The sequence below is a fragment of the Sinocyclocheilus rhinocerous genome, unplaced genomic scaffold (assembly GCF_001515625.1).
Source record: "Sinocyclocheilus rhinocerous isolate Xijiao unplaced genomic scaffold, SAMN03320098_v1.1 scaffold1569, whole genome shotgun sequence".
Classification (NCBI taxonomy): Eukaryota; Metazoa; Chordata; class Actinopteri; order Cypriniformes; family Cyprinidae; genus Sinocyclocheilus; species Sinocyclocheilus rhinocerous.
The window spans coordinates 722,845-743,302 of NW_015663506.1; the positions used below are offsets into that span (position 1 = coordinate 722,845).

The window sequence follows — 20,458 nt, forward strand, 5'->3', positions numbered from 1 at the left end:
CTTTGAATTGTAATATATATATATATATATATATATATAAATGAGAAAATAATCTTGTGTAACATTTCATCTTGTCTTACTCCAGCACAACTACTTGCTAGCCTGGTTCACACAAGAGCAGGTATTACTAATGCGATGGTCACCATGGGTGCTGTAGAGCATCTTTCTGCTCATCTGGACTCAGAGAATGAAGAGGTTGATTGTGTTTAATTGGCTAATGCAATGTTTCCCAGTCAACAAAAATAAGTGCTTAAAACAGTATTTCTAGGATTTTTGAAACTATTATTCCTTCCTACATTTTAGGTTCGAACAGCTTGTGCAAGTGCTCTGGGTTACCTGACCTCCAATCGATATGCTCATCGACAGCTTCTGGCCAAATGTAGAAAATACCCTCACATATATGACCTCCTAATGGAGAATTTAGCTAAAGATGCCAGAATATCGCAATTCTTTACAGCAGAGTTTGAAAGACAGAGAAGAATAGGGTTGCCGTCTCTCAGGTGCTTTAAATTTAGTCAGGAAGTAGCTGAATATGAGGCCTTTGATAATTCACAAGCATAATTTGTTTTCTTTCTCTTTTCTCCATTGCAGTTTGGAGATAAATGGCGGCCCTCCTGTGCCTCATCGTGATAATAAAGGTATTTCAATTGATTTATGACAGAGTGATATTGTGATGCTGGCTAAGGCAATGAGGAATATCTCTCACATACAGCTGTTTGCGCTATATCATTTCTTACCAGGACTGGCAAAGAGAGTGAACGATAGGTGTAGTCAGTCAGCAATCGGTGACAGAGAAACACCAGCTCCTTTGCCACACCATGTAAGACAGAGGGCCAGAACCGCCAACCCCAGAGTCAGAACGGGACAGATGTCCTGCCACAGTGCCCCAAAACAGAGGTTGAATGAAAATACATGAAAGGTCATGATCTCCGGCACTGCCGTTCACACCAAAAGGCGATTGAAAAGAAATAACATCATAAACTTTGAATTAAAGCATTTGCAAAACACAAACATTTAAATTTCTTTAAATAAATAATAATTTGTTAATAAGTAGGAGATGCCCCTTTAACAGCATGTCAAGAGTTTATCCTCAGTTTTAATGGGGGAAGTTTGATTGCAGCATCTTTCACTTCTGAAGTGATGTCTAATCCAAGTGGTGCCCTAAAATGAATGAAAAATTTCATGACATCAAAACAGACTCCTATCATATACAATCAGTGCTGGGTAGATTACTTACAAACTGTCTGTTACTGGTCACAAACTATATGATGAAAATTAGAAATGTAATCTATTAGATTACACATTTCTGGTAATCTAATTGGACTACTTTTTGATAACTTTTGACCTAAGATTTGAAAAGGATTATTTTGTACCTCACTGTCAAAAATATAAAGAGAAACAACATATATTCCATTCTTTGTTATCAACAACAAGACGTGCATTAAACATCACATTACATCAGAGTTTCCTAAAGTGGGGTTTTTGAGTTGATGGAAAGCTAATAATTAAATCTTAAAAATGTCAACTAAAAATAAATAAATACATGATTTTAAAATATAAACGTTACAAAAACACTCAATTAAAATATATATTTTATTTGATGAAAGATTACAAAGACAAACTTTTTTTAAAACTTAGAAATGACATTAACCGATAAATTGTGCACAATAAGACCAGAAACATGCACTGAAAATGTAAATAAGTCCAATATATTTACTAGCAAAGCACATGTCATTTTAACTTACTTCGGTTCATAGTTGACCTCTTCGGTATAGGACATGATCCCCTTTCTTTGCTTTAGTCTCTCTATGCCATTCCTAACAACAATAGTGAGGAACAAAAGTCAGTGTCTTATACATGTCAACAAGGCTGTAAGGCAATATGCACCATTTTTATGCTCTTACCATGCAATCATCACTCCATTATCAGTGCAAAATTTTGTCGGAGGGCAAAGCAGATGCAATCCAGTGGCATCTGTGACAATTTTCAGAGTCTGTCTGATGTATTCATTACTTGCTACTCCTCCGGAAACAACCTACAAAGGTGCAAAAGTGGAAGAGTAGATTTTTGGTTGGGATAGAAAGTCTGGAGTGGAATTTTTACCAAATGTCAATTCACCACAGGCATTTATTGGTTGAAGTTTTTAAATATTGTAAAATGATTAAGCCAAGCTCGAGTTAATTTTAAAATGAAATGCCACAACCAGGTCCTGGAGTGCTGAGAACTTACCAGGGTTGGATTATGCTGTGGTAGAAGACCTTTGGATTTACAGAACAAAATGGCACGATGTGTTCGTTTGGCTATGTGAGACGCCACAGTGTGTTGTGAGGCAGCAGCGATGTCTTTAACACATGATAATAACTGTCCTTTTTCAACACCTGAGGAAATATAACATTACGGTAATATAATAACTGGTTAGGACTGTACACACAATATATATACTGATTATAGCCTTATTAGACTATTGCATTGCTATTCCAATTAATTGGTGTCAGCATGTTAATGCCAATTAATAGTCAAGTCTCCTGTGTACTTCAAATGAGAAGAGATATTTGCATCATATGCAGAGTTGCTGCCTGTTTACCGTTTTTCAAATCAGTCACTTATAAGCTGCCATTTCAGTCCAGATGCTGCCTAAAAAGTCTATGTAGGCAGCTCAAAAGCTTTTGGAAAAGAACCTGTTTCTTTTATTTTAAAGGAATAGATAAAGTACCTTCTTCTCTTTCTTTTTTGTTTATTGCCATTGTCACCTGGTTTCGCAAACCAGCAAAAGAGAAATTGCAGTCGTAGAGCTGCCCCATGGGTGACTTGAAATGAAATGCGAGTCGATCCCCCTCTTTCGCCAGAAGCTCTATGGCTTGTCCACCGCTCAAAGTCGAGCACTCTGGGTGATTCCTAAGAGAAAGTCTTCTAGCAATCTGTCATTGAAAGGAAAGATAAACAGTTTATATTATAAACATCCTACTGCTTTCCTTGTATTTGAAACGGATGTGATATCCTGATACTGTACCTTATCTAAAGTGTCCCCGGCTGCTACATCCAGTGTTTGCCCCAGAAGAAGAAATTCATCTATTCCTTTGGCCAGTGCAAGAAGAGAATGACCCCCCGAGACAAGGAGCACGAGAAAAGGGAAGTCTACGGGGTGTAGCATTCTTACAGTGAGGGCATGTGCCTCCATATGGTGTATAGGGATGAACGGCTTTTCGTGAAGTCTCACAAACTTCAGACTGAAATCCAAGCCGACCCCTAAGCTAAGGGCGAGACCAGGCTTCACTGTTGTGGCCACAGCTGTGAGTTCACTGGGTTCAATGCCACTTCTGTCCAAGGCCTCCTGGACAACTCTAGAGATGTTTTCTCTGTGTAGGCGTTGGGCCACAGTTGGGATAATTCCACCCGCACTGTAAGAGAACAAATGAAATTAAATGCACCATAATTCAGCAGTCATTTTTTATCCTTACCTTATGTATATAAAACTGTATATTTTTAATCACCTTTTTGCTATTTTTGGAATTTGCATACATAGTCCTGACCTGAAAATGACCTACATTTATGAAAACAAAACAAAAAGTTACAAAAACGTACTAAAATTTTGATTTGGATGAGAGAATTCACAAACAAATATTCTAATTTAGTAGTTTAGGTATATAAAATCAACATACTAATCCATTACTAGCACTACTAACTAAAAGCCTGCCAACTTCCAGTGTGAAAATTAAAAAGTGTTTCTTCTCACAAACAAGTAAAATGATATAGAAATAAAATAATAGCAGAATATCCGAGCTGGTTTTTTTTTTCTATACAATGACAGTGAATAGTTACTACAGCTGTTATTTTCAGTGAATAATGACTTTACTTATCTGTTTCTTAAAGCTACAGTATAGCTTAAGATGTGAAGTCAGTGTTGTTTTTGTTAAATAAAAACGAAGACTATTAAAAACTGTGTTTTGTGGATTGAAACAAGACCGACATAAAATATAAATATTAGATGAAAAACTTAAATAAAAATTACAAATGCTGCCTTGCCAATTAAGTGAAATAAAATGTTAAAGTTGAAGTACTAAAATGACTTAAACTAACATTGAATAAAAATAAATAAAACATGTAAATATTTTTAAAAAATGAATAAAAATGACAAAAGCAGTTAACAGAACTAAAACTTTAAAATTTAAAAAATAAAAAAATCAATTAAAAAATTATAAAAACAGCTTTAAATACACAAGTCACATGGACCACTCATGATGATTTTTTTTCTTTTCTTTTTTTTTTTTGGAACACTGTGATGGTAAATAAATGACAACAGAATGGCCTTTTGAGAGAACTGTTCCGTTAGGATCATGAAAATATGTGATTAGTGTTACTCTATGCATCAACTGAGGACATTTATGAAGTCAGTGGCTATTCTTACTCCAGGTGTGTCTTTTTCTGAGAATACAGAGATTCTCCCCAAATCACTCCAGTCTCGTCCAGCACAGCCGCCCCGGTCTCGTCGCAGCTCGTCTCAATCCCCAAAACGAACCGAGAGCGCAGTGTACTGAAGGCTCTTCGGGACGTGCAGTGCTTCATCCAGAAGCGAGCCGCTTCATTCAGAGCGCACGGGAACATGCTGATAACACTGACGCTTCACTGTCGATTTCACTGGTTGATTTAACTCGACGGTAATCTGAAAGGATACATACGCTTCAACAATTCAAGCGACTCGAAAACACTGCTAACACTGCACTTGTATTTTCTTGTAAAACTTAATTTATGAGGCTGTATGATCAAGGCGTTACTTATAAATACACCCTACTCACAACATACGTAAAGTTGGGTTCCGTTAGACTTTCTTTAAGATGAAAATGATAAATAGTATTATAGAAAAACAGATGTCTATACCCACTTGATGAATAAATAAGTATGTTAATAATAATATCATAGCTAAACGACTTATAAGTCTAAAATAAAGAGCAAAACGGAACCATTATCGCTTGCTCTTGTTTCCAATGGGATAATAATACAGGAGGGATCAAGACTCACATGGGAGAGATGTTTTACACAAGATGACTTCTTCACACTTGGCTGCTATAAAGAAGGTAGTTGGACAATTTCTAACTTATTTGATTATTAAAGTCCATTGTTTCCTCCAAATAAGGTAAAGGTCTATCAGCTGCACGTGTATTTATAAATTTAAATTAATTCATTCTGTGTTTTAAATATTAAAAATATATATAGGCTCTTAAAAATATTATATATATACATATTTATATATATATATATATATATATATATATTATATATATATCGTTAAATAAAAATATATATATATATATATATATATAATTATTTATTTTGGGGGGTGGTAGTTGACATTGATATAGCCTCTCTCTCTCTCTCTCTCTCTCTATATATATACGTATGTATAATATAATATTATATATATAATTTTTTGTTCCACTTTTTACAAAAAAAAGTTACAATAGTATCAATGTATTACAATGTTTTTTTTACACTATACATTTAGATACATCTCTGTATTACAATGTGCATGACTTTTATTTTAGTATGATTAAGATACGTTTATAGTTTTTAATATTTTGAATAAGGTTTTATTTTCTTTGGCTATTTTCAGTTTTTTATTTTGTTTTGTGTGTATTTTTGTCATTTGTATTAGTTTTTTATGTCTATATATATTATTTCAGTTTTAGTGTAATTATTTTAGTACATTATGTTAAACTAAATGAAAACGAGAAAGCTCATTTTATTTCAAATAACATACGTTTTTTGTTATGGATTTATTTAACTATATCGATGAGGACATTTTGAGTCTCAGACAGTTTTTCAGTCAGTATAACTTTTACTGTCACGTTCTGCTTCTACAGATGACATCAGGAAACCCCTGACAGTCTATTAAATGAATAGAACAAGATGGAGCCACAAGCCAAAAGAAGGAAAGAAATGGACAGATATGACACTTGGGATGTTCTTCCAGTTCTCTCTGACAAACAGTCCCGGGACACTGAATTGTTGCTGGCCTACGCGGCACCTATCGTCGAGAAAAGACAAACATCTCGCCTGGTCAAAGAGCTTTCCCTGATCTACCCTTTACCCGGTCTGCAGCACATAAAAAGAGTGAGGGCTTGCAAAGACAAAAGCACTTCTCATCCATTGGAGGTCATTGTGTGCTTGGCCAGGGATGTGCAGGTGATAGACTGCAAAGGAGTTACGCTTGCTGATCTGCTTTGCTCACAGTCTTTTGACTCCAGTGGTTTGGGAGAACCTTTCCTTGTCGAAATACCCGCCAATCCTCCACTAACCAGACCGCAGTTTGAAAAAGCTAGTAAACACTGGCCTACGTCATTTCACGAGGACAAACAAGTGACGTCTGCTCTGAGAGGCCAGTTATTCACTGCTGATCAGAAAGCTAAAATGCAAAAGTACATGACGGCAGCTGTAGAGGCTGCAAAATCAGGCGGGAAGATGGGAATGGATGCGGTGGGCGCAGTGATTGTTGACCCAGAATCGGAGCAGATTGTTGCAGTGGGTCATGACTGTAAGCACGGCTCTCATCCGCTCCATCACGCTGTCATGGTCTGTATTGATCTCGTGGCCTGTGGGCAAGGAGGAGGCACCTACAGTTACGAGAAATATCCAGCCTGTCGGTTTAGCAGCTCCGAGTCCTTTAGGAATGCTTGCAATGCCAAAGAAACCGGTCTGCCTTACATCTGCACCGGATATGATCTTTACGTCACTCGAGAGCCGTGCATGATGTGTGCAATGGCTTTGGTGCACTCAAGAATCAACAGAGTGTTTTATGGAGGGCCCTCTGCAGATGGTGCCTTGGGAACCAAGTATAAAATTCACTGCCAAAAAGATTTAAATCATCACTTTGAAGTGTTTAAAGGTGTGATGCTAAATGCATGTGAGGCTTTACACAAAAAGTCTTTTTTTTTTTAATAATTAGAGGCAATATTACATTGACATTTATGATGACATTTTAATTGTTTTTACATTTCTAACTACAGCAAATGTTTTTTTAAGCCCATAATAAAAAGTATTAAAAATTGTTGTCTACCTTTAAATTTCATATTCAATTTATCAGACAATCAAATCGTGTCTTATATGTGACACATTGATCCGCACAACAGTTTCCAACATTGAGAGTAAGAAATGTTTGATAAGCACCACATATGCATATCTGAATGATTTTTGAAGAATCATGTGACACTGAAAACTGGAGTAATGATGCTTAAATTTCAGCTTTGACATCACAGGAATAAATTACATTTTAAAATATAATAAAATGGAAAGCAGTTATTTTAATATATACAAATATTTCAAAAATGTTACAGTATTTTTGTTTAAATAAATCCAGACTTTGTGAGCAAAGAAACTTTTTTAATATTTAGGAAATCTTTCCAACCTCAACTTTTTGAACAGTGGTGTTTATGATTGTACGAGTTTATGATTTACATTAAATGTATTTTATATTTCACACAATTCATTTTTCTAGTGAACAACAGCGTTTCTAATACTTTGCAAAGTTTTATTTGTTTGCTGCATATCATGCAACACACCACATACTATGTTCATTCCTTTTCTCAAAACAAATGGACAAAACAATTGGCACAGTCGAGCCTTCGCGAATATTGTCAAAAGACAAGAAAGTGGAAGAATACAAATAGTTTAATGGGTCTATGTTACAGTTTCTCAACTTCAATAATACTGTGACAGAAAAGAGCAAAGAAACATGACGGTTTGCTGAAGCTTGGTAATGATCCAGACATTTAAAATGACATGCTGAAATTGAGCTAAAAGTCAACATGAAATATTCTGATTCAAACGTAAGATGAAAAAATGTAGGGAAGAACTTGATGTTTTGTTTCAGGGCAGAGGAAGCAGTTCAAAATCTATAAGGAAATGTTCTTTGAAATAATGTACACCAATAAAATGTGCAAAATGAGACCAGAAATATGTATTAAATTAAGAAAGTTCTATTTTTGATTTCATGTCGACTCTGTACTTAAAAGCCTAAAAGTTTTGTTAATGTTAATATTTTTCATTGTCACTTATAAGCTGTAAGACATTAACTAAACAAAAAGTACACATAGTATTGTGATGAACAAATATTTTTCAGGAAGTCATGCAAACTGACTTTTTATTTGTCTCTGAAGCAATGATAACATTAACGAAACAGCAGAAAGGTTTCATGGATTTTAAAAACACATTTAGTCAATTCATGGAATTATCTATGAATGTATTCAGAAATGTGAAGTGACGCTAAAAGCATAAAACTATATTAGTGTATCAGTGTTGTGAGCACATTTGAACAAACAAAAACTAATTAACGGAAAAAGAAATTAACCATGAAACCTGGGCCAGCCCAGATCCACGAGGATCACAAAACAACTAAGGAAAACACATTAAATATCTTAAGTTATTAATGCTTGTGGAATTGTCCTCCTAACTTGTCCCTACAACAATTTCTCAAGATATATCAAACAAAGAGACTCACAATTACACAGACTGTACAAAACTGCTAAGTGTACACAACTGCGGTACAAAGTACAAAGGGTTATCTCCTCTCCCACATCAGGCAACAGCTCCGAGTTGGTCTGTGCCCTCTGAACACTGGGCTTAATACTTGTTTATTCCAAAGATCCTGACTCCATGGAGTTGTGGCAGTTTTGGGATAAGAACACTCAAAAGCGAAGCTGTGTTTATCACAAAATGAGCGGTGTCGTATTTAGTGTAAAAGCTGGCGAGAAAATACCTGCAAAGAAAAGAACAAGTGTTACACACTTAAAAATAAGTACAGGATCTTATATGATAAAGGTCTTTAATTACCAAAATATGTCTAATATTCACCATTCACATTTAGGTAACATTTCAGATCAGAAAAGTTAATTTATTGATTTTTATATTTAGTTCAAAATATTGTGCAATTGGTTGGTTGGCGTTTTAACACCAGTCCAGCTTTCTTTGACATTTTCATGGTGAGTAACAAGATTAAAAAGTATAAAAGAGCAATTTAAAAACCTGTATCACCTATGTTAAACATTTCTTTGAGAGGGTAAACGTTGTGCAAAAGATGGCAAAAATAACTTACAAAATGATTGGTGAGATTGTAAAGAATTTTCTAGATGATGTGAACTGCACGCCGTAGTCCAGCTGTTCCCAGTGTGTGAGAAGTCTTGCCTTGCCCTGGTCTGGTGTTTCAAATGGTGTCCCTTTCACTGCATGCATAAACACATACATACCCTGCGGGAAGATAGAAAGATGATCCAAATGTTAAACCATTCTCAAATGTCGTAACAATGGGACCTCTTAATATTAAAGGGATAGTTCACCCAAAAAATAAAATTCTGTCATTTACTTACCCTCAAGTCATTCCAAACCTGCATGACTTTGGTTGATCTTCTAAACGCATATTCAAGTTTTATTAATGAAAAGCAGAGTCACTCGTGGCGCAGACATTGACGAAACGTGATAAAGTTTCTGTCCCTCCATTAAAACTCAATGTAACCAAAACTTAGAAGATCTAAAAAGGTCATAAAGGCATCATAAAACGAATCCATGGGATTTGAGTGGCTTAATTCAAGTGTCGTGAAAAGATATGAACACATTCTATGATGATCAGATTTAATTTAGGCATTAATTTACATCTAAACAGTGCTCAACACACATACAGAGCAAACCAAACCCCAGCATCAAGCTTCTTTGCTTGCCATATGTGATGCACATGTATGCATTTATGTCTATAAAAGCCTAAATTAGACTTGTTCATCATATAAAGCAACTTTTATGACCTTTCTTGATCTTCTAAGTTTTAGATACTTTCAATTATGGGACAGAAAGCTCTCAGGTTTCAATCAAAATATCTTAATTTGTATTTCAAAGATTAACCAAAGTTTGGGTTTGGAATGACATGAGGGTGAGTAAATGATGACAGGGTTGTCATTTTTGGGTAAATGAACTTATCTTTTTACGCTTAAATGGATAGATGAAGAATGAAAGTCAAAGCGTTTCAGAACAACACGGGACCTTACTCACTTTGACTGTATGGACAAACAACTTTTTTTTTTCTTTTTTTTCAAGATTAGTATAGTTAACTATACTAACCCTGACTTTAACAAGTCTCAAAATCTCTTTGCAGATGAGATTTGAGAGCTTTAGTGGAGACAAAAATTATTAATGAACAATGACTTAAATCGTTCTATTTTTTCCTGGAAGGCTATCATATAACTTCGGAAGACTTGGAATATAGAAGTGTGATCATCCTTCCCTCCTATCGCTTACACTTACTAAATTTGTCTTCCATGTCAGGACAACAGAAACATTACAGTATCCCATCCCTTTATCATTGTGGCGCAAGCTGTCATACATCATCATGTGCCAGAGAGCTTAAACTTGGTTGGTGATGTCATGCTGTTGACCTTGAATCTTTGTGCGAGCGAGTCCTTACATAACAATGCCACACAGACTACTAAGGAAGCATCAATTGTCGAGACTCCAACTGGCCTCGGGGCACCACTGAGAAAATGACAACCCATAGACAGGGGAACGAAATGGGATAGAACAAAGGATTATTCAACAAGGGACACTTACAAAATTGTGAATAACATTTGTGAGGGTCCACACAACAGGAACACTGAAGAAAGGAATGCTCAACAGTACAATGTGAAGCATTCCTACGCCGAGCGCATAAGTCAGCCATATCCCTCGACTGTTCATCACACGGGTGTTTGGGTTGACTTCACTGTGGGCCACACCCATTCTCAAATGTCGTAACAATGGGACCTCTTAATATTAAAGGGATAGTTCACCCAAAAAATAAAATTCTGTCATTTACTTACCCTCAAGTCATTCCAAACCTGCATGACTTTGGTTGATCTTCTAAACGCATATTCAAGTTTTATTAATGAAAAGCAGAGTCCGTGCCAAACTGGTGGGGCATTTGCTTTTCTGGGGTTGGGGGGTTGGGGTGTTCCAGGCCCCCTCAGTAAAAAATTAGGTAAGGTGGGGGAATTGTGAATAACATTTGTGAGGGTCCACACAACAGGAACACTGAAGAAAGGAATGCTCAACAGTACAATGTGAAGCATTCCTACGCCGAGCGCATAAGTCAGCCATATCCCTCGACTGTTCATCACACGGGTGTTTGGGTTGACTTCACTGTGGGCCACACCGACGTTCATCTTGCTTTTCTGTCGATAGACAAAAAACAGTACACTGTAAAACATGATTTTTAGAAGTTGTAAATAAAAGAGTTTACTGGAGTGCATTTTACAAGAATACTCAAGAAGAGTATTTTCTATTTCAAAGTTGCATATTTGATTCAATGCTACTCGCTGTTTCTTTGTTATTGGTTGTGAAATTTGCTAGCAATTTCTGTTAAACTTTATTTTGTGTCCTTGTTACAGTGTAATTATACATTTAAGTACGGAGTAATATTAATTAACTACATGTACTTACTATATGGTTAGGGTTAGGATTAGGGTTTGGTTTAGAGTTACTTGCATGTAATAATGCACAATTTATTGTTATAATAATAGTAAGTACATGCGACATGTGTAACAGGGACACCTTAAAATACCGCAATTTCTGAGTGAAAACTGTTTCTACACATGATTTTTTAATGTAGTCCAAAATGTCAAAATGGAAACTGCGAGTCAAATAATACATTAAATGCAACAAAATCTGTATAAATAAAATAATTAAATTATAAATACCTGATTACTTAATTGTTAATTATGCAGTTAATTAAATAATACATAATACATAAATAATTAATAAATAAAATAACATTTTGCATAAAAAAAAATTTTTTTTTTAAAGAAATTATTAAATCTGACAAAAAAACCAACATTAAATTATTTGGCTAATCAATTAACTTATAACAATGAATTGATAAAATGACTAACATAGATAAATAAGTGTTGTGATTAAGTGTTTTTGTTTTTTCAAGTCAAATAATACATTAAATGCAACAAAATCTGTATAAATAAAATAATTAAATTATAAATACCTGATTACTTAATTGTTAATTATGCAGTTAATTAAATAATACATAATACATAAATAATTAATAAATAAAACATAACATTTTGCATTAAAAAATTTTTTTTTTTTAAAGAAATTATTAAATCTGACAAAAAAACCAACATTAAATTATTTGGCTAATCAATTAACTTATAACAATGAATTGATAAAATGACTAACATAGATAAAAGTGTGTTGTGATTAAGTGTTTTTGTTTTTTCATCAGAACTAAAAGTAACATTTCAGTGTCAGAATCTATTTAGCAGCAGTCTAGTTAATTTCAGTGAAATAAGATGTAAAACTGATTGTTAACTATTCAAATGAACGATCATTTATGCACTACTAAAATCTACAATCTATAGTTGTTGTTTTATGGCTTTAAAAGTAATAGTTAAGAGTGGAAGCTGTCTTACAGACGATGTCTTGTCTATATGCCAACAGAAGCATGTTCACAAACACACAATGGGGTGATTCTTTATAGTACTTTGCCCTAATGCATTACTGTTCATGCCGTCCAACTTATTCAAATTATGTGCAAGAGTTCGGTTCTTCTTTGGAAGAGCAAAAGGGTGAAAGAGAAATTTTATGGCCTGTTTGCTTTATCCTCCATGGTAAACATTCTGTGCAGCTGTTCGAAAGTCAAAGTTCAATGTTACCTAATATACAGCTTACTTTTATTGGTTGTTTCTCATCTAATGATTTCTCACCAAAAATAATTTACTCATCTTGGTTTCTACTCACCAAGTCAATTGCTTTTTGATATATGTTACAATTAAAGAAAACATCCACAACAAAATGACATAATTTTTTTCTGTTATTATTACTCTCATACAAATAAATGCAATAAAAGCAAAACAGACTGAGGTCAAAGGTTTAAGTCCTGCTACGGCAACATCAAATAACCACTCAATTGATTCTTCCCTAAATATGATTCACTCTTTGATTGTGTAAAATATGTAATATGTTTTTTAATATCCACTGAGACAGCAAAACAGTTAAGAGGAAGTAATATTGAATAGATGTTTCTAATACGTAGCTTCACGTGAACGATAAAGACAGCAGGCTGAGCATTTACATTTTTTTTTAAAATATTACATAAAAATTCATGTTGGTTTTTCAGTAGCAGCTGCAGGAGATAAACAAGTCCATGACACAGATAGAGTTAGCAGCACAGCTACATAACAAATCCCTGTCTTATTCCTGCACAGCTTACTGTCTTCTTTCATTCAACCACTTGAATAACTCTTTAAACATGCTCCAGTCTGTGCTATTATCGTGAGTTGCTTTAGGTTTTGCGCATGAGCAATGCTCTTTATTTAGCATCAGCTGCTTTCATAACAAACACCAGTTGCTTTTGTTTCACTCTACTTCCATTAAACACCTCAAACATCAATAAAAGCTCTTAAATCCCCCCATTTATCGGCCGATTTTGGCCCATTTGGTTTTAAAGTAGCTGCACAAACGCGTTGGTTTCATAAGAGTTAAGTAACGGTACCTTGTTTGCGTTCGGGTGATGCAGGCTGGAGCGCTGCCGGCCTCCGCTGCGCGCACTGCAGGCTGACTCACTGCACACACTCCGCTAGCACAACGGATATCGCGGCTAACGGGATTAGGAGCGCAAACCTCGCGAGATTGGCGCGACACGCCCACCAAAAGGCATAACGTTTACAAAATGAAACACCACTAACGAATGTGTCAAATCATTTTTTTTATGATAGGGTAAGAATTGGGTTGCTATTAGTTAGTCAGTTAATGTGTGGAGTTTTATTTGACCGTTTGTAAATATAAAATACCAATAACATGAAAACATGCTAACATATGGGCTAATTTTAAGGATTTGTATACTTTTTAAACATAGCCATAACAATTAAAAATTTCATTTATTGATTTATAAGCAATATGAATACAAAGATACGACAAAGAAAAAAAAACATCCAATCAAAACAGAGAATAACAATGACGTCATTTAGGCGCCAGGTTAGTCATATCCGATACTGGAGGGAGTCTTAAAAACATGTGACGTACACTTGTGTAATGAATTTATCGGATAACTTTTAACGGATTATTGTTATTTTACAAAAAGTAAGTAGGAAGATGTTTGCCCATTTTAAATATAACTGTAAATATAACGTATCATAATGTTAATGTCACGGTTGATCATTAGAATTTACGCTACCCTGCAGTTTTTGTCAATAATCAAGAAAAAAAAACATCCAATCAAAGCAGAGAATAACAATGACGTCATTTAGGCGCCAGGTTAGTCATATCCGATACTGGAGGGAGTCTTGAAAACATGTGACGTACACTTGTGTAATGAATTTATCGGATAACTTTTAACGGATTATTGTTATTTTACAAAAAGTAAGTAGGAAGATGTTTGCCCATTTTAAATATAACTGTAAATATAACGTATCATAATGTTAATGTCACGGTTGATCATTAGAATTTACGCTACCCTGCAGTTTTTGTCAATAATCTGCGAAGATGACAGGTTTGTGGCCATTGTTGTCTCAGTTTTAAAACTTTTCTTCTTAGGGAGCACACTATGAAGGCGCTTCCACCGGAGACTGTGCGTCTGCTGTGCAGCTCTCAGGTTATAACGTCTGTCCTGAATGTTGTCAAAGAGCTGGTTGAAAATTCACTTGATGCTGGTTCCTCAAGCCTTGAAGTCAAACTGGTAAATGCACGTTTTATCAGCAAACTTAGTGGCCAGTATTAGGACACTTAAATGTATTCATGTCATTTAGTTAGACAACAAAATGTTTTTTTTTTTTCTGAAATAAGTTCTAGCATCATTAGTTTGCAGATGTAGCTTTGTTTGATATTTTGTTTCTAGTGCAATGACATTTATACATTTTTTAAGCGTGGCTTAAGTGTTCAAATATTGTTGGGGCCACTCTTAATAGCTATGCTAAATCTATGTTCATGTTTCTTTGTGGTCAGGAGAATTATGGATTGGATCGCATTGAAGTCAGAGACAATGGTTCTGGAATCAAAGCTACTGATGTTCCTGTGACGGCTGTAAAACACTACACATCTAAAATCTCCTGCCATGAAGACCTGCAGCGCCTAGAGACTTACGGCTTCAGAGGAGAGGCTCTGGCATCCATATGTGCCATATCAGAGGTTACATCTCACTAGTTTATATTTGATTTTATTGCTTGAGTTAGTGATGCACATAAAAAAATAGTAGCTGGAATCGTTATTACGAAAATGATGAAAACAATTATGGCTGATATTAAAATCCTGGATTATTATGGCTGAAAAATAAAATATACAAAAGTAAAATCATTCCTTTTAAATGCCAAAAGTGAATTTAGGCAGTACTGTATTATAATGTGCAGTTTAAAAAGCCTTCATTTTTTGAGATCTTATAAAGATTATGTTAAATTAAACATAAATTAAAATGACTTAAATGATTAAAATTTAAGTGAAGTGATATTAAAGATGAAATGTAGTACTAGATGATGGCAAAAGTACAAACGGGCAGAAATTATGTGCATAATTATTAAATATCCAGTAACTTCCAGTATCCAATATTGATTGACACTGATAAATAAAAAATGCTAATATTGGCAGATAACTCCAGTGGTACCAAAATACTGTGCATCTCCAATGAGTCCATGAGAATCCTTTTTATTCATTGAATTACAAATGCTGAAAATGTTTCCTCTGTAATTGACCTTTTCTTCACCTACCAGGTGGTAATTACAACCAGAACCGCAGATGATGATTTTAGCATTCAGTATTCAGTCGATCACAATGGACAGATCGTCTATCAAAAGCCATCACACAAAATACTGTGCATCTCCATGTGAGTCCATGAGAATCCTTTTTATTCATTGAATTACAAATGTTGAAAATGTTTCCTCTGTAATTGACCTTTTCTTCACCTACCAGGTGGTAATTACAACCAGAACCGCAGATGATGATTTTAGCATTCAGTATTCAGTCGATCACAATGGACAGATCGTCTCTCAAAAGCCATCACATCTTGGCGAGGGTAGGTGTCTGCTAATGCATTTTTTTTAAACTCTTGATTTATGGGAACAACAGACTGCTTCTAACATACCTTTTCCCTCAGGCACCACTGTGTGTGCAGCAAATCTGTTCAATAACCTCCCTGTCAGACGGCAGTATTATTCCAACACTAAGAAATGCAAAGAGGAATTGAAGAGGGTCCAGAACTTACTCATGGCCTATGCTGTTGTTAAGCCTGAGTTAAGGATCACATTGAGCCACAACAAGGTATGTTACGGCTTTCATGTGTTAACTTTTTGACTGTGCAACTACAATGTCTTTGAACAAGAATAGTGGTCAACTGATTTTTGTTGCCCAAAGTCTAAAAACACTTGAAAAATCTGGGATTAAACTGGTGATATATCAATATTTGTAAGATTTCAAACTAAACATTAAATTTTTTAATGGAATATGTCATGATGGATAAAATGAACCTTACACATTTTTGTCTTCAGTTATAAGTTGTTGAAAAGTATTAGGTCGTTAAAAAAGTATTTGGTCTGTAAGCCTTTTTAATGTTTTTAAAAGAAGTCTCTTATGCTTGATAAAACTAGATTTATTTGATCAAATAAATGATACATATAATATATATTTTAAAATGTAATTTATTCCTGTGATGCAAAGCTGAATTATTAGCAGCTATTAATCCAGTCTTCAGTGTCACATGACCCTTCAGAAATCATTCTAATATGCAGATTTGATGCTCATTGTAATGTAATTATCATTCTTATTATCAGTTTTAAGTACAGTTATGCTGCTTAAATACCCTTTTCAGGATTTTTTGATGAGTAGAATGTTCAAAAGAACAGCATTTATTTGAAATAGAAATATTTTTTAACATTATAATTATGTTTATTGCCAATCAATTTAATAAATCCTTACTGAATAAAAGGCAAAAAAAAAATAAAAATCTTACTGTCCCCAAACTTTTGAATGGTAGTGAACATTTGACCACAAGGTGGCGTCCCACATCAAAAAATACTATGGTATTACTCTCTAGGGTTTTACCCACATTCAGTGACATTTAACCATCACACAGGAGGATATCAGTTATCAGCTAATAGTGTTCAACTAACGTTAATTAGAACTTATGTAACTTGTTTATTGCTGTGGTTTCTCACTACTGTATTGACTCTGTGCTTCCTCGTAGCAGTTTCAATCTCATGTTTTAAATCCTGATATTAATCAGCAAAGTTGATAAAAGAATTTTAACATGCCATTCCAGTAAATAGATGTAATATAACAATGTTTAAAAAAAAATTTGTTTTAAGTCCTGTAGGAAAACTCCTGAATGTTGCATGCATGTTATAATGACAGCCTGGACATTTCCAGCATTTATACATGTTTGAACTGTCATAAGTTAGAGCGTAACCCGGAAAAGTGGACATTTCGCCTGCTTCTCGTCCAAAATTAGCAATGCAACCACTGGATGAACCACTAAGCCTTCGAATCTCACACTGCCACATGATCCTAAAGTAACAACCTAAGTGGTATAAGTTCTCTGAGTGTTTTCGCAAGTTCAGTAACAGCCTGGCCTCATGATAGCATACGTATCTGGCCTTGCTCGGTGAGACCTCGCGTACCTTTCATTAAATTCATATCATTCAGGTTGTAGATCATCGGGGGAGGGCCATACACTCATTTCATGCCATCAGCACTTCCAGGCATATCTCGTATCACAAACTTTGCACTTCGCCCTGCATTGGGTTTCATGACTTCTCAAAAAGCTGTTTACTAGTCTGATCTCTTTACAGTCACCAAATTGTATATTTCATAGCAGAGATGTGTGCTGCGGACCGCATGCTTTCAGAAATCAACACCTTGGATATATATACTTGCATGTGGAAGTGCCAACGACAGGCAAACGCACGGGTGTGAAAATATATGCGTAACTGCGCTCCTCACGTTGAAATGGCATTTGTGCAAATAGCGTGTTTGCTTGATGCTGCCAGATGGTATAAAATCCTCATGAAAAGTTGGCAAGGCTTGTCCATGCAGTGCTCCCTGCGCAGTTGCTTTTGTAATATCCAAACATTCCCCAAAGTATAATTGTTTATTGTGAAGACTTGATTGGTGGCTAATGGCTGTTTGCGAGCATGCAATCCCACAGGTGGTCTTATTTTAGGATGACTGAAAAATAACTTGACCCGTTTTACCGTGTTGTTACAGGCTGTGGTCTGGCAGAAGTCCAGGGTGTCGGATCACCGAACTGCCCTCATGGCCGTGCTCGGAGTGGCCTCCGTAGCCAACATGCTCCCCGTCCAGCATCACCAGGAGCAACCAGAGGTCAGTGAAGCACTGAGAAAACACGAGTATATTTATCGTTTCCAGCATGAGCAGTAGGGTTCCACAGATGCACCAGCTCTGGGGCTGCCATGATGGTTTGCGATAGGAAACTCTTTTTTTCCACAATGTTTTCATAAAGGAGTGTGCTTCAAGGTTCAAACAATCAGGGGGTTCATTTCGATTGCATGTGTCTTGAGCTGACTTTAAATGTCCCTGCACTTCTGTCAGGTTGCTAAACCCAAAGACTCGTGTAACAACTTAATTCCGAACGGCTTTCCTCTCCCTGGAGAGCTGTTTCTCTTTTTCCTGGTTGTGCATTCCGCAGCGATGACTTTTTGCATGAATGACTCAGCATTCTTACCCAGGTTATACCTTATATAAAACCTTTTAATTTTCTGGATAGGATTCTAATTTCTAGCTAATATTTGATATGTATACATAGAAATGCTGTGGCCCTGAAGTGTATATGGACACTTTTGGACACATCATACATAAAAATGTTTGAATGGCATTGCATAGATGTCAAAATGTCAAACCAAGTGGCATCTACAAACAAAATTTGAAGTCAGTTCTACTGAAGCTTACACAGGTGTCATAAAAATTAATATACTTTTACTTAATTGGTAACCTTACAGTCTTTTTTATTTTTGCCTGAAAAGTGTATTTGTGCTGTTATTTCTTTAAAATAAATGCCTCTTTGGTTTGATATTTTGTTATTTAATGCAACTACATTTATGCATTTTAAGGGTACTTAAGTATCCAAATACTTTCTGTCTTCACTTTGAAAAAATAAATCCATTCTTATTCATTTTTAACCTAAACATTTTTTTTGCCTAAAAAGTATATTTGTCTTGTTTATTTCTTTAAAATAAATGCCTCTTTGTTTAGATATTTTGTTATATAAATTATTTAATTGTGACTAAAGAGTCCAAATACTTTTTTTCCTAAATTTTCAGAGCTAAAATAGTGTATTTTAATCATAGAAGCTGTAGAATTACACATACTGAAAGGCTATGTATCTTCGCGAGACCACGTGTAACGTTTACCTTGCAGCGGTCAGGGATGGATCACGTTACAGTCAGTGTCAGCAGTGGACCTATGCACCGAATGCGGCAAACTTTGCGACAAATGCAGCAGTGAATTAAAGGAGCCCTCAGGGACTGCAGTGTACGTGGTGAAAGGGCCTCAGAGGGACGTAACCTGCCTGTTTTGGCCAGAGGCCACAATCCCACTTCTCTGGCACAGATTTAATACACTGCTACAAATGCAATGAGCAAGAATTAGTTCAAACAAATATGTGTTATATAGTATTACGCATTGGTAAAAAACTGTAAGCTTGATTTAATTCAGTTTAGTGACATTTCTCTCACTCACAAAGACACACATGTGAAGATTTAATATGTGCTGCAGCAGCAGAGTATCTGTGCTGCATGTGTGTTTTCTGCAGGTGTAATGTGCTCACTGCCCGCGGTGCTCCTTAACATTAATCCTGCTTGACTAATCTTGAGCATTTTTGGGTCACTCCTATTATGCAGCATATTTTCAAGTGTATTCCCATCGTTGATGTATTGGATTTAATAAAATATGGAAATCATATTAGTTTTCATCTAAAATGAGGATTTTTATTAGGCTCCTATGTTTAGGTTCAGTAATTTTACTCTAATGGCAATGTATAGGTCATTTTCTATGCTTTGACACTGTAGCACTCGCTATTCTAATTCTATTCTTAAAAAAAAAAAACTTGTCCCTCAAAAAAGGCCTCAACACTAGCTTGCTCTATTCTCTTTCTATTCTATCGGTTTTCTTTTTATTTATTATATAATAAAAAAACCTTGCTACGTGTACTGCGTTAAGCTAACTGAGACTTGTCATAGCACTTGCATATCATTGCTCTTTTGTTGATTTTGATTGCTTCCATTGTCCTCATTTGTAAGTCACTTTGGATAAAAGCGTCTGCTAAATGACTAAATGTAAATGCAATGTAATGTTATATATTACTGCCTTCTGTTAAACTGCTTGAAATTACTTTTTTTCCCACATCATTCTACACTCCATACACTATAATGGCAAAGCAAAAAACAGGCTTTTAACATCTTTGCAAATTTATTAAAAATAAAAAACTTAAATTGATTCC

At 35.2% G+C, this 20,458-nt stretch overlaps 5 protein-coding genes across 6 annotated transcripts in view; 3 read left to right on the forward strand and 2 right to left on the reverse strand.

The window, feature by feature from the left end:
• Window positions 1-971, forward strand: part of ankar (ankyrin and armadillo repeat containing) — a 12,266-nt gene extending 11,295 nt beyond the window's left edge. The window contains exons 20-23 of the mRNA XM_016539223.1: window positions 86-195; window positions 304-500; window positions 592-638; window positions 741-971. Coding sequence (XP_016394709.1) covers window positions 86-195; window positions 304-500; window positions 592-638; window positions 741-916 — 530 coding nt within the window. The 3' untranslated portion in view covers window positions 917-971. The remainder of the gene's footprint in view (window positions 1-85; window positions 196-303; window positions 501-591; window positions 639-740) is intronic.
• A 93-nt stretch (window positions 972-1,064) lies between these two features.
• Window positions 1,065-4,759, reverse strand: osgepl1 (O-sialoglycoprotein endopeptidase-like 1). The gene is made up of 7 exons (XM_016539277.1): window positions 4,406-4,759; window positions 3,011-3,398; window positions 2,714-2,918; window positions 2,230-2,378; window positions 1,905-2,035; window positions 1,746-1,817; window positions 1,065-1,161 (listed from the first exon to the last, which is right to left on the reverse strand). The coding sequence occupies exons 1-7, from the start codon at window positions 4,600-4,602 to the stop codon at window positions 1,077-1,079; spliced, it is 1,227 nt and encodes a 408-aa protein (XP_016394763.1). The 5' UTR covers window positions 4,603-4,759; the 3' UTR covers window positions 1,065-1,076.
• A 220-nt stretch (window positions 4,760-4,979) lies between these two features.
• Window positions 4,980-7,031, forward strand: LOC107728938 (probable inactive tRNA-specific adenosine deaminase-like protein 3). Of its 2 annotated transcripts, none has more exons than XM_016539278.1 (2): window positions 4,980-5,072; window positions 5,859-7,031. In XM_016539278.1, exon 2 carries the CDS (start codon window positions 5,905-5,907, stop codon window positions 6,931-6,933), a length of 1,029 nt encoding a protein of 342 aa, XP_016394764.1. In that variant the 5' UTR covers window positions 4,980-5,072; window positions 5,859-5,904; the 3' UTR covers window positions 6,934-7,031. The 2 variants fall into 2 exon arrangements, with proteins under 2 accessions (XP_016394764.1, XP_016394765.1); XM_016539279.1 differs by having other exon boundaries at window positions 5,025-5,131.
• A 386-nt stretch (window positions 7,032-7,417) lies between these two features.
• ormdl1 (ORMDL sphingolipid biosynthesis regulator 1) lies at window positions 7,418-11,179 on the reverse strand. The gene is made up of 4 exons (XM_016539276.1): window positions 11,165-11,179; window positions 10,585-10,748; window positions 9,086-9,237; window positions 7,418-8,749 (listed from the first exon to the last, which is right to left on the reverse strand). The coding sequence occupies exons 1-4, from the start codon at window positions 11,172-11,174 to the stop codon at window positions 8,614-8,616; spliced, it is 462 nt and encodes a 153-aa protein (XP_016394762.1). The 5' UTR covers window positions 11,175-11,179; the 3' UTR covers window positions 7,418-8,613.
• A 3,106-nt stretch (window positions 11,180-14,285) lies between these two features.
• Window positions 14,286-20,458, forward strand: part of pms1 (PMS1 homolog 1, mismatch repair system component) — a 26,520-nt gene continuing 20,347 nt past the window's right edge. Inside the window, exons 1-6 of the mRNA XM_016539264.1 lie at window positions 14,286-14,379; window positions 14,554-14,695; window positions 14,962-15,144; window positions 15,919-16,021; window positions 16,103-16,266; window positions 18,208-18,324. Of these exons, the coding sequence (XP_016394750.1) occupies window positions 14,564-14,695; window positions 14,962-15,144; window positions 15,919-16,021; window positions 16,103-16,266; window positions 18,208-18,324 (699 nt within the window). The 5' untranslated portion in view covers window positions 14,286-14,379; window positions 14,554-14,563. The remainder of the gene's footprint in view (window positions 14,380-14,553; window positions 14,696-14,961; window positions 15,145-15,918; window positions 16,022-16,102; window positions 16,267-18,207; window positions 18,325-20,458) is intronic.

Excerpts from the sequence above, each read along its gene's own strand:
- osgepl1 (XM_016539277.1), bottom strand. The coding sequence starts at position 4,602 with ATGTTCCCGTGCGCTCTGAATGAAGCGGCTCGCTTCTGGATGAAGCAC. Across the intron at positions 2,919-3,010 it reads CCGGGGACACTTTAGATAAG|ATTGCTAGAAGACTTTCTCT; the intron begins GTACAGTATCAG and ends TTTCAATGACAG. Across the intron at positions 1,818-1,904 it reads AATGGAGTGATGATTGCATG|GAATGGCATAGAGAGACTAA; the intron begins GTAAGAGCATAA and ends TATTGTTGTTAG.
- LOC107728938 (XM_016539278.1), top strand. The coding sequence starts at position 5,905 with ATGGAGCCACAAGCCAAAAGAAGGAAAGAAATGGACAGATATGACACT.
- ormdl1 (XM_016539276.1), bottom strand. Across the intron at positions 9,238-10,584 it reads CAAATGTTATTCACAATTTT|GGTATGTATGTGTTTATGCA; the intron begins GTAAGTGTCCCT and ends ATCTTCCCGCAG. Across the intron at positions 8,750-9,085 it reads ACAATCTCACCAATCATTTT|GTATTTTCTCGCCAGCTTTT; the intron begins GTAAGTTATTTT and ends TTTTCTTTGCAG.